This window comes from Erpetoichthys calabaricus, chromosome 3 (genome assembly GCF_900747795.2).
Source record: "Erpetoichthys calabaricus chromosome 3, fErpCal1.3, whole genome shotgun sequence".
Classification (NCBI taxonomy): domain Eukaryota; kingdom Metazoa; phylum Chordata; class Cladistia; order Polypteriformes; family Polypteridae; genus Erpetoichthys; species Erpetoichthys calabaricus.
This window is the reverse complement of record NC_041396.2, coordinates 28782434-28796168: the sequence shown is the minus strand read 5'-3', so window position 1 is coordinate 28796168 and position 13735 is coordinate 28782434. Positions and strand designations below refer to the sequence as shown.

At 37.4% G+C, this 13735-nt stretch overlaps 1 protein-coding gene across 5 annotated transcripts in view; it reads left to right on the top strand.

Moving 5' to 3' along the window:
- LOC114647858 (membrane-associated guanylate kinase, WW and PDZ domain-containing protein 3-like) overlaps positions 1 to 13735 on the top strand; it is a 123804-nt gene that overhangs the window by 52299 nt on the left and 57770 nt on the right. For all 5 annotated transcript variants that reach the window (XM_028796523.2, XM_028796521.2, XM_028796524.2 and 2 more), the window contains exon 4: positions 3820 to 4023. In XM_028796523.2, coding sequence (XP_028652356.1) covers positions 3820 to 4023 — 204 coding nt within the window. The remainder of the gene's footprint in view (positions 1 to 3819; positions 4024 to 13735) is intronic.

Here is a 13735-nt window from a genome sequence, read left to right as displayed (position 1 = left end):
TTTTTGCTTATTTTAAAATCATTGGAAAGGGGTATTAAGGAACAGTGAAATAATTAAAAAACCGAACCTGTTTTCTTGCAGTAAACATTTTTTGCTGAGCAGATAATGTTGTACTTGAGAGAATGTGTTTGTATGAGCAGATACCATGCCCATTACAATTAAATTTTAACTTCATTTATCTTTGAAGCCAACATTTGGAACTATTTTTGAAGTAGTAAAACAGAAAATTATTAAATGCATAGTCAATACAAACATGGTAATTAATGATTCTAGTCTAGTCTGTTTTTAAGGAATTCCCCAATAAAGAGCCTAAAACTTCCACATTCATACATTAAACATCCTGGAAAAACAAGAATAGCTAACACTAGTAGGAAGTAAATGTCTTTTTTGGTAGGATGTTGTAATTGTATTCGGTGATTTTTTTTTTTTTAGCTTTTTAAACTAAAAGTATCATTTCTCAAGTATTATTTATTACAGCGTGTTCTTGCCATAATTCTGTACAAACAAGTTATGTACACAATGCAGATATCTTCTGTTAACATTTACACTTCATTATTTAGATAGTGTGCTGATCTCAAAAGAAGTATGAATAAGGGTGGTGTGCTAAATGGAGTCCAGTGACATGTTTGTGCATATTGAAAAATGTTATGTCATTTTTCCTTTAAATAGGCAAAAACAAATTCTTAATACAAATGCTAATATTACCCTTACAAATTAAACAAACAGGTGATGCAATGCCTCCTTGTCAGTATCTGTGAAATACTCAAAACTAAACTGGATATTACTCCGGTCTTGCAGCAGCTTCATTGGCTCCTGATCAAGTTTCGTACTGATTTTAAGATTCTGCTATTAACATTTAAGGCCATCCATAATTTCGCCCCTCCATATCTTTCTGACCTTCTTCATGTTGCCATTCCATCCCGTAACCTTAGATCCTCTTCCTCCACCCATTTGACCGTCCCTCCCGCCCGTCTAACCACCATGGGGAGCAGAGCTTTCAGCCGTTCTGCTCCCAAGCTCTGGAATTTATTACCTGCGGATCTTCGAAATATCAAATCATATTCATCCTTCAATTCTAAACTTAAAACACATCTGTTTAAAATGGCTTTTTCCGTTTTAAGTTGTTTATAAATGTGTCTTCGGTGTCCTTGAGTTCTCTGAAAGGTGCCTTGTATAAATAAAATGTAGTAGTATTATTATTATTATTATAAACTAAAGAGGAAGATGAGACTAAGCCAGCCAGAACTTAATGAATATAAAGTAGTAGTCATCAGTGAGTGGCACACACTTTGTGTTAATTTTATGTTAAACTTCTGTTTAATATTTTAGGTAATTATGTTTTGGAAAGTTTGTTTGGCCTGTGCTTCATATTAGTCACACATTCAGCTAGCTATCAAAAATTCTGTTTTTTGAACTCTAAACTGAATAATTAAGGCATACAACTAAAAAATAAAATTTGTTTGGATGAATGTAATGTATGGTCCTTGACATTTGCTTAGCACATTTTGTGAAAATTACTGCTTAATCAGATCAACATGAAATATTGATCGGTTTAAGTGGAACAAACAGGGGACTGTGGAAACTATAGTAACTACAAATGAACCGTTCCACATCTAATTGACATTTTCTTTAAAAACTGGTTACAAGATTATGGATAAATGTTTCCTGTTTTCTGAAATGCTTAAGTCCCAATCCCATCTTTTTGTATACAGTAATCCCTCCTCCATCGCGGGGGTTGCGTTCCAGAACCCCCCGTGAAAGGTGAAAATCCGCAAAGTAGAAACCATATGTTCATATGGTTATTTTAAGCCCTTATAAACTCTCCCACACTATTATAAACATTTCATGCACAATTATACAGCATACACCCTTTGTATTCTCTTAGATATTAGGTAAGATTCGTTGAAATTATGTATGTAAACACAGTTTACATACAGTAAAACCTAAATATTATTTTAAAGATATTTGATATCGGAGACGCTCGATATGTTACAGCCATTACGACAGACAGGCCACCAGCAATAAATACGTACAATGCAAGAAAAATTGTATACAGTAAAATGTGTGTACAGTGACACTAAACTATATACATGTAATAAGTACTGTACGTAGATAATTAATTATGGTTACTCACCAACAATGACATGACGACTTGTCCGATAACGATGAGTTTAATTTTACTGCACAACAAAGGAGAGCGTTACAGTTCTTCTAAAGGAGCCTCTTCAGGCGACTGTTTAGCACTGCCGTTGTTGTTCTTCCAGCACTCTTCAATCCAAATCCCTAAAGCAGATTCCATCCAGACTACTGCCTTATCACGTCCACTTGCAACTCGTTTTGCGCCCTGGTTAAAGGACACTGCGGCCATAGATCTTATATGCTTTTCCTCCTTTTAAAATAAAAAGAATCGTGGACTCATTGATGCTGTAATGGTGTCCTGCAGCGGTGTAGCTGTTCCCTTCCTTCAGCATATCCAAAACTTTTACTGTTTATGCAATCGTTTGCATCTTCTGTTGGCGCTTGGATACGGCCCCTGAAGCAGTAGCAGGAGCACGTTAATGCTGAATGAGTGAGATGAGACTTCCTGGTTAATGCAGCACTCCGTCGCTGAGCCAATCAGCAGCACACAGGAACTTAACTGCGTGCTCTGATTGGGTAGCTTCTCAGCCATCCGCCAATAGCATCTCTTGTATGAAATCAACAGGGCAAACCAACTGAGGAAGCAAGTACCAGAAGTAAAAAGACCCATTGTGCGCAGAAACCCGTGAAGCAGCGAAAAATCCGCGTTATATATTTAGATATGCTTACATATAAAATCCGCGATAGAGTGAAGCTCAATATGGTTATAAACTTTTACTGGCTGTTGTGTTTACAAGGTCCATTTGCAGTACCTTATTTCTGTTGGAAACCTTGACCTTTACCTATTTACTAATCCAGTATGCCATGAATTCCTAAAAAGATCTTTTTAACTCTTTCCTCTTTTCCATTTGCTTCTCCTGGTAAGCGTTGTCATGTTTGACACAGAACAGATTAGATTAGTCCTCCCTTTTTCAAACATACACCCAGCTCCTCACGCAGAATGTCCAGATACTCCTAAGTTATCTATGAGAGAGACGGAGAAAGAGAGAGAACATCCTTATGTGCACTCTCTACCTCTCCCAGGCATCTGTATCCAGTTGACCTTCAGTAGGAAGCACCTGACTCATCCTCACTAAGCACTCAGACCACGCTATCTGGCTTCCCGCCCTACAGTAGAATTGTCATCTGCTCAGAGGAAGTTTGTAATGTCTTGTCACAGATAGTGAGCTCAGTTAAATATTGCAAAAACCTTATCCAACCACTTCTACCAGTTGTATCACCTTTTTTTTTAAACCATAATCAAAACTTATAATGATAAAGAAGTATGGGAATAAAAAATGACTGGTAAACTGAGTGCTTTTTCAAAACCTTGGCATTCACTTCACCACAACCATCTTGGTTACTGTACATTTCTGTTGGTCATTCAAGCCACAGCCCAACTCCGCTTGGTAAATTACATCCCAACATAGTTACTCTCCTCCGGTCGTTGAGCTGCTGCTCTCCCTTTAGTCACAAAGTACCACTACCTTTGGAAAAAATCCAGTTTAGCTCCATTGATGGTTTATAGTTGCTTTCTTCAGTCTTTCAAATTGTATGTTAATTTTACTTGTTTCTCTTCTTGCTGTTTGCTCATCAACTATTGCATGTGTTTTTTTACTGTTTTCCTCCATGTCCTGTTGTCACATTTCTAATAAATGAAAGCCTAATTGATAATTCAGCATTCTTTTGGTTTGATGGCAGGTAACTATTATGGCACTCCAAAGCCGCCAGCAGAACCCAATCCCATCCAGCCTGACCTTGTGGACCAAGTACTGTTTGATGAAGATTTTGATGCAGAGGCTCAAAGAAAACGTACCACGTCTGTCAGCAAGATGGAGAGGACGGACAGTGCAGCCCCTGAGGAGGAAGATGATGATGAAAGGCCTGCTGTTAATGGAATAGCAGGTCGGTATACTGAGGAATTTCACTTGGGGGCATATCTTGTCCTTCATCAGTTTTATTTTAATGTAGCAAGAGTTTGCCTCAGATTGATAGACTGGCCTCTTGAAATATAGGAATGCTGTGTTCATATATTGGTACTGTACCCTGTACTCCCACTAAATATTCCACACGGACTAAAATGTCAAGGTTGTGTAAATAAAATTTTAATTGATGCAGTAATCATAATAGCTGAACAACTAAAAAATATATACTGTACATGTAACTACTTAACTCACTTCTGCTTGCGTACTATAGTAAAATATCCAGTGTCTTTCCATTTAGTAATTGGATTAGGAGACTACTGGTTGTAGTCTGGTGGATTTCATCTCATGCAGATATGCTTTAACATTTGAAGATCAGAATTCTAAGTCTCTTTATCTCTGTATTTTTTATGTTAGACATGCTACATGAGATGCAGGATGATTAAGTAGACAATTTTGCATTTCTTCTGTCTGGGAACAAAAAAACAGACAGAAACAGTTGTAGATAAGGCTGAAATGAATAATCCATCTGTCTGAAAACATGATTCACAACAGCTGACCCAGAAACACAAGTACAGTTTTCCTTTAAAAATTGCAGAGATTCTCAATATGGAGAATGAAGAGCTAATGTTCTGTGAATTATGCATTCATTAAATAAATCCAATGCGTTCACTTCAGTCCACAAAAATGAAAGTCTAGCTCTTGTCCAACACAAAAAATAGCAGGCAGTAAAGATAGAAGATAGAGACATTGCAGCAATGACTGTTGCTTTGCGAAGAGCAGTGACTTAATAAGTAGTCTGTCATAAAAGCATTGCAAAATGAAGATATTCTCTAGCAAAAATGTAATTGGCTTTTTACACCTTCTAATCTTTAGAAACATTGACTCAAATCAGATATTAATTTGTAGATTTCACATAGTAAAAAATGAAACAACTGTTGACTGTTTCAGGCTCTTACCAAACTACTATAGTTAGGTTCATAATTTTGTCCCTGTACACCACCACATTGGATTTAAAATAAATCAATCTTTATGTCATTGAAGTGGAGACTTTCAGGTTTAATTTAAGGGGATAACCAAAAATATTGTATGAGTTGTTTAGGAATGACAGCCATTTTTATACATAGCTCCTTCCCAGGGGTTCAAAAGTATTTGGATATTTGATTAACAAACTGTTCCATAGCCAGGTGGGAGAAGTTCTTATATTATTTCATTAACTATTAAACAGGTGAAAAGTCTGGAATTGATTTAAATTGTGGAATTTGCATTTGGAAGCTGTCACTATGAACTCTCAATATGAGGACCAAAGAGGTGTCCATGCAAGTTAAAACAGCCTATCATTAGGTTGAGAAAACAAAACAAACCCTTTATGGAGATAGCAGAAACACGAGGAGTGGTCAAATCAACCATTTGGTACATGCTTGAAAAGGAGGAACGCACTGGTAAACATTTACCAGAAGGTCTGGAAAACCACAAAAGACAACTGGATGATTGCAGAATTCTGTCCATGGTAAAGAAGAACCCTTTCATAGCATTTAGCCAAACTAAGAACACTCTCTGGGAGGTAAACCTATCAATACCAAAATCTACAATCAAGCGAAGACTTCACAAAAGTAAAGACAGAGGGTTTACCACAAGCTCCAAACCACTGGAAAGCCTTAAGCATAGGAAGGACAGATTAGACTTTGCCAGAAAACATTTTTTAAAAGCCTATCCAGATCTGGAACAATGTTCTTTGGACAAAGAAAACTAAGATCAATACAAACCAGAATGTTGGAAAGAGAATAGTATAAAGAGGAGAAGAAATGGCTCATGATCCAATGAATACTACATCATCTGTGAAACATGGTGGAGGCAGTTTTATGGCATGGGCATGTGTGGCTGTGGATGGTGTTTTGACTGCTGACAGAAGTAACAGGATGAATTCTGAAGTGTACAGGGCTATACGGTCTGCTCAGATTCAGCCAAATGTTGCAAAACTGATGAGTGTCGCTTCACAGTAGAGATGGACAATGAGCCAAAACATACTGTGACAGCAAACCAAGTGCAACTTAAAGTAGTGGGATATTCTTCAAAGGTCAAGTCAGTTAACTGACCTCAACCCAACTGGACATGCGTTTCACTTGCTGAAGACAAAACTGGTGGCAGAAAGTCCAATGAATAAGAAGCAGCTGAAGACTGCTGCAGTAAAGGACTGGGAAAGTATCACTAGGGTGGAAACTCTGCACTTGGAAATGGCCATGGGTTCCAGACCTCAGTCAGTCATTGACTGTAAAGGATTTTCAACCAAATATTGAAAATGATCATTATATTTTGATTGTTTGTCCAAATACTTTTGAGCCCCTGGAAAGGAGGGAATTTGCAGAAGAATGACTATCATTCATTTTGAATTTCCCCTTGGGATTAATAAAGTATCTATCTATCTACCTACCTACCAACCAACCAACCAACCATATTTTTGGTAAACCCCATAAATTAAAGCTGAACGTCTACAATTTCAATCACATAATGACTGCTTAATTTCAAATCATTTGTGGTTGTATACACAGCTAGAATTATGAAAATCCTATCACTGTTCAAATGATTATGACCAAACTATAGACATTAGTCTTCATTTTTGCCATTCATCCACACTACCTGGATGTTTTACAACCCCAAAAATGACTTTTAAAGGCACTCTTCAGAACCGTATACTAATGCAGACGCAGCCTCAGTGGTGTTGTGTGGGTGGGTGAAAAACACAGATTTTCAAAAACGTTGACTGTAATAATGATTTGTTGTTTGTGAATATTATGTAGTCCTTTCCTGATTGGATCCTGCTCATTACAATGTTTCATTCCCTGATTGTTCCTCATTCATGGAAGAAAACCATATTCCAACGTATCGGGCACAGTAGACTTGCTTTCCATGGCACTTGTTGTGTTGCTTAACGTTATGCATCTGAATCGTGTTTAGTAACGTTTGAATGTTCTGGCTGGCATAGTTTTGTGATAAATCCTGTGGCCCCTGCCATTACCAGTATTTGAAGGATTTCTTTGCCAATGCATGCATGTCCAGTGTAGGCGAATGTGTGAATCGTATTGGTTTTGTTTCCTTTTGGTGTGAACGGAGATACTTTTGTAATCAATGTGAAAACACCAGTATGGAGAGAGATTGTTTTGGTTTAAAGACACCATTTTCAAATGAATTTTAGTGTGGACGTAGAGAATTGGTGCTAATTTTGCTAATAAGAGCTTCAAAAAATAATTTACCATGATGATAAGGAAAGGGTGTCATAATGTAGCAGTGGTTTACACTGCTGTCCCATGAGTTAATTATCTAAAGTTTGAATTCCACATGGTTAATGTCTTTGTGACATAGTTGTGTTCCCTCTGTGTCTCTATAGGTTTTCCTTCAGGTACTCCAGTTTTTCTCCCACATCCCAAATATGCACATGTATGTTAGATGATGATTTCATCTTTTTATGCATGTGACTGCGCCTTGTGATGGGATAACACCCTGTCCCAGGTTATTTTCTGCTTTGTGTATGATGCTGCTAGGACAAGCTTCGACTACATAGGTGTTAAGAGGTCAAAGAATGTTCCACTGTAGTACATTTATTAATTAGTAAGAAGGTCTATATAATTTTAGCTGTCAGGTGGGTTCAATTTAGCTGTTCTCACTGCCTTTGTGGAGTCCACATCTTTTCCAAATGTGTGTATTCTTTAAGGTATTCATTTCTTTTCTCACATTCCAAAGACATTTTGTGTTAGCTTAATGGGCGATTCTAAAGCCCATGTCACATTAAAGCGATTACAGTTGTAGCATTTATTTATGTAATCTTAGCCAGTCACAGGCAGTCGGTAGTGCTCTTCCATGAATCTGATCGGCTATTGTGACAAACCCAATGACCGAGAACAGCTAGTCTCTGACTAGCTATGATAAAAATCAAATGGGTCTTCTCTTTAGTTAGATGGTTGACTGTGTGTACAAGAGAGCTGATTAGTATTGCATGCTTATTTGGCAGTTTAATGCACAGAATGTAGCAACGATCAACAAGGAATATGTGTGTTTTGAACCTCTCAAACATAAGACAAAAGAAAGATGAGCTTCTGTTTTACGTACTGAAACAGAATGAAAGGACTGAGACTGCAGGTTAGTTCAGTGTACCTGTTAATCCTTCACACAGAGCTGGTTCTATGAGCCAGCACAGGAGATTTAAACCTCACACGTCTGTTTGATGTCCTATGTTTTAGGCATCATTACAAAGTGAAACAAAGAGCATAAAAACAAGGTTGGAGATTGCTGTTCAACTCGCCACAGTTTTTAAGTGTTCGCATAGCGCGGGCTCGGTCAAGCAGCGTGCTGTTGGCTGCCAGAAAAAGGGACAAGCATGACCTCACTGGAAGACTGTCACTCGGTCAATAAATGTAACATGAACTAGATTGTTAGTTGAGTAAATTGACATGGTGCATCAACAAGATCAGCAGCTGCAATCAGCAAGTCTGACATGCCTCTGCCTCATGACATAAAAGTCACATAATGTAACGTCTGCTCTCATTGACCCCGCATTACTAATTGTGAGTATGTATATTTATTGTGGTGGATGGTTAATGTAGCACAATCACCACAGTTTTAATTTGCTGTTATTCAAGTGGAATTTGTACATGCGATTTTAGGTGTATATTTTAGACCAGGGTGGGGAATGTCAGTCGTGGAGAGCTGCAGTGGCTGCAGGTTCCAACCCACCTTCTTCAATTACTGCTGATGAAGCACTTATTGCTTAAGTGACATTTTGATGTTTCATTTTAGTGGTCTCACTTGCTAAGGTTCCCCACCCTTAATTGCTTATTTCAATCTTAAACAGCTGCATTCACTGTTTTAATGGCTCCTTATTAGCAATAAGATGTAAATGATAAAGCAGTCAGCAGTGCTCCATCTAGCTTGTTTCGATTTACATCTCTGTGTGTTCATCATGTACTGTTTGATTTAATAAAACACTTAGTAGAAAATGTGACAGACTGAAAATTATCCGTTTTAGGCTTCAAATCATTTTGATGATATCTTTGGAAAGGAAAAAAATCTATGATAAAAGAACCTTACATTGCAGACTAACAAGCCATAAAATTATATCGGGTCTGAGACTGGAAAGGATTGGTTTCTAATTAAGCAATTGGGTTGGAATGAGAACCTACAGCCACTGCAGCTTTCCAGGACCGACACTGCCCACCCCTGTGTTAGACTGTAGATGTATGTATATTCATTGTTATACTGTAGGTCCATGTTTTTGGTTAGTTCTCATAATTCTGAAATACACATATTAGGGTTGTAAAGTTAGTCAATAATGTAAATTTCAGTGTTCATATTTAAAACTATTCATTGTAATATAATTGAATGGAGTTTAAAAATTCTGGGTGCTACATGTACGTTCCAGCATGCAGTATATTGTATTAACAAGCAAATGTGTGATATCAGATATTACGTATGTTGTTTTGCTCATAGATTTTCTGTAAGCTGCAGAAAGCATATGTTAGGACCACATTTCCAGACAAATGCAATAAGTGCCACTTAAAACACACCCCTGCATAAGGACAAATTCAGTATATGTTTAGAGGGGCTTAATCAAAGAGAAACCAGAGAGGGGTATATTTTGGGCTACCTCTTTCTACCACTTGCAGATCCCAGGAAACATCTCTCATTATTGCTCTAACACACTAAACATGCTACTTTATGGTGTCAGAGTTTAGAAGATGTAAAGTTTGCAGTAAAAAAACATTTGATATACTAAATGTCATTTTGTATTGATTAGTGAGTGCCTACTCATTATTAGCATGCACCTTTATCCAAAGCACCAATTACAAAAATCATGTAGCATGTCAGTGATTTAAGAAGGTTCAAAGTTACACACAATACAGCACAGCTTGAATTTCAGTATGGAATTGTGGTAATCACACATTTTATCTACAAATCTTGCACCGTCTGGAAAATTCATCTACCCCTTTAAGACTAAAATTGAAATGAAAGGTGATGGATAATATCAATGTGCATATTCATACAGTATAAGCAATGAATACATTCCCAGTGGGATAGGGATAAGCATTTTGATTTTTTGTATCCTAATATCTGTTCAGACAGAAAAGAAAAAAAATCCACTTAACATTACATTGTACTGTTTTGAAAGAGGAGGAGATTTGGCAGATGCTGCCCATTTTCCACTTGCAGGAAGTGGCTAATTAGAAGGTGCACAGTTTCTCAAAAGAAATCATTTTCACATACACATGTAATCAAATGGAAATGTGCCTTTTGTTGAGTGTAAAATATTTTCATAAGATGTTTGCTGTTCGTCCAGCCTGTCATGAGCAAAAAGCTGTGCATTTTATTTAACCATTTTGATGTTTTCTGAGTATGGAACAGATTATGTCGAGACTAATAAATAAAGCTCTAGAGTCAAATCTCAGATGATACTTATTGTGTTCCACATTTGAAATAACTGTGTACTGTATAAAAAAAAAAAAAGAAAGAAAAAATGTTTCGGATACTGATATATTCCATTTACATGTCTCTCTCTTATAAATATGCATTTATAGGTAACACATTTGCAGTGTTCTGAAATCTGACCTGTTTATATGTGTACAAGTGACAAAACAGGTGACAAATGTCAGGAGAAGACGAGAACCACTTGAATTTAGTTACAGAAGAAAGGCACTTGTGTCTTTTAGTGGAAAAAATAAGTTTTACATGCCTAACAATATCAAACCAGCTTAATCCACTTCAGTGTTATTGAGGGGACTGAGGCTATTGTAGAAGCACTTTGTAGAATAGTGGAAACAGCCCTGGACAGAGTGTCAGTTCACTGCTTGGCATGTTAATGCACACAGAGCCATTTTTGAGTTTCCAGTAAATCTAGCACAAATGTCTTTTGGGGATGTGAAAGAAAAAGTGTCCAAACCACACATACACAGATGGGGTATGAGACTGAACCCAGAAGGCCAGTTCTACAAGGCAACAATAATACCCTCTACCCCACTGTGCCACCAAGTTTCAAAAGCTTTAGATATACTGTATCTCTCTCTCTCTCATTTATTTTATATATATATATATATATATATAATATTATAAAAAGAAATCCTGTCCTGGAAAGCAAATGCAGGGCTACGATATGTGATCTTCTCGGAAGACATTTTAAAGACCCACAAGACCAAAGAGACTTGCCACGGTGCGTCTTGAGGGGACCATAAACATGACACATTGTGCCAAGAGATTGACCCAGGACCGTCTCGCGATGACGTAGAAAATGAGATTCTTGCAAGACACGCCCTACTTACAATCTATCAAATAGGACAAGGGGGCAGCAAAACATTCAGTCTTGTGAAGGATTTGAGCACACACAGATCCAGGGCTCTCAGCGCATATAAAGCGTATAAGGGCAGTACGTTATAAATGAAATGTCGAAATCTACGCAAAGAAGAAAGCAGCGTGGAGAAAAGAGAAAAAAAGAATAATCGAGGTGCAAATTCAGAAAATAAAGAAAGTAATTATCAGCCCGGAACAAGTGGAATTGAAAAAAAAGCACGTCCAATCCGGCTCAGAATTAAAAGACAATGAGTAAAAGACAAAGTAGAACTTCATAAAGACGTTTATAAACGTTGGCGCTAAACACATGCAGAGCAGGTTAGAGACTATGAAACCAGTGAAATTAGAAAGGCTAAAAAAAAAAAAAAATGTTGGTGCTATACACATGTGGAGAAAGTTAAAGGATATGAAAATAGGAAAATTAGAAAATATAAAAAAAGAAAGTAAAGATTGCAGTAGCGCAAGCAAACTGCCTCATTTAACTATGCACCAGTCTAACTTTGGTTTTGCACAATAATCACTACACTATTGCACCTTAACGCTTAATTCTGCTTTATTCACATAATTTTACTTATTTATTATGTTCTACTATACGGTTATCTTTCAATCTATGACTTTTTGTTAATCTAGCTGATATTCTTCTAACTTTGCAGTTTTTGATAAGCAGATCAGGATGCATTTCACTGCGTGTTGTCCTGTGTAACTATGCATGTGACAAATAAAGAATCTTGAGAATTTCAAAAACAGAGTTTACAGCACATTCATTTATTGGTTACTTTGTAAAAAAATTATTAACTGCTGATGATGTAGATCGTTTTGTCTGTGCTGAAATTCCAAACTGAGAAACCTATCCTGACCTCATTAAAAAGATTCGGCATATTGGGACTCGCAAGATTACAAATATTGCTTTTACAGAAGTTCTGAAATAAAAGTGAAACTAATGAAATAGCAACAATTCAAAAAAAAAAAAAAACTTAAAAGTGTGCATCTGAAAAACCAAACACAGGGGTTGGCGAGCGAAGCCCCCAAGTATATATATATAAAAAAAATTATACTAGTAGCGGCACACTGCTAGATAATGTGCAGTGAATACACTTGACTTGAGCATTCCTAGTTTTCATCCTCTTTCTCTGTACATTTAGCATTCGTTTGCTCAGAGGTTGATGTGCTTGCTGCTTCCTGAGCAGCTCTTCTTTTCTCCACCCTAGCAGTCCACTTCTTCTCTTTCGTCGGCATCTTTTCGCGTTAAAACTAATTAAGTCAGTGTTTGTGTTGCAATTACTTAGTAGATTTTCTTTCATTTTTCACTTAAGCTGGTGCTTTGAATCTGCTTCAAGAATGATTTAAGATATGAAGAAGTAGGGGAAGTGATGGCCAACGTGGTAGAGATGAGAATGGCGCCTGTATGTATGTGCCGCATGGCCGCCCTTTTGGCTGCTGCTGAGACTTGATTCTACAATAAAATAAAAAAGGGAATAAACTTGGAGGTCAGTCATCACCCTGAAAGCGGATAATAGATGTCACATAGTATACAGTGGTGTGAAAAACTATTTGCCCCCTTCCTGATTTCTTATTCTTTTGCATGTTTGTCACACAAAATGTTTCTGATCATCAAACACATTTAACCATTAGTCAAATATAACACAAGTAAACACAAAATGCAGTTTTTAAATGATGGTGTTTATTATTTAGGGAGAAAAAAAATCCAAACCTACATGGCCCTGTGTGAAAAAGTAATTGCCCCCTTGTTAAAAAATAACCTAACTGTGGTGTATCACACCTGAGTTCAATTTCCGTAGCCACCCCCAGGCCTGATTACTGCCACACCTGTTTCAATCAAGAAATCACTTAAATAGGAGCTGCCTGACACAGAGAAGTAGACCAAAAGCACCTCAAAAGCTAGACATCATGCCAAGATCCAAAGAAATTCAGGAACAAATGAGAACAGAAGTAATTGAGATCTATCAGTCTGGTAAAGGTTATAAAGCCATTTCTAAAGCTTTGGGACTCCAGCGAACCACAGTGAGAGCCATTATCCACAAATGGCAAAAACATGGAACAGTGGTGAACCTTCCCAGGAGTGGCCGGCCGACCAAAATTACCCCAAGAGCGCAGTGACGACTTATCCGAGAGGTCACAAAAGACCCCAGGACAACGTCTAAAGAACTGCAGGCCTCACTTGCCTCAATTAAGGTCAGTGTTCACGACTCCACCATAAGAAAGAGACTGGGCAAAAACGGCCTGCATGGCAGATTTCCAAGACGCAAACCACTGTTAAGCAAAAAGAACATTAGGGCTCATCTCAATTTTGCTAAGAAACATCTCAATGATTGCCAAGACTTTTGGGAAAATACCTTGTGGAC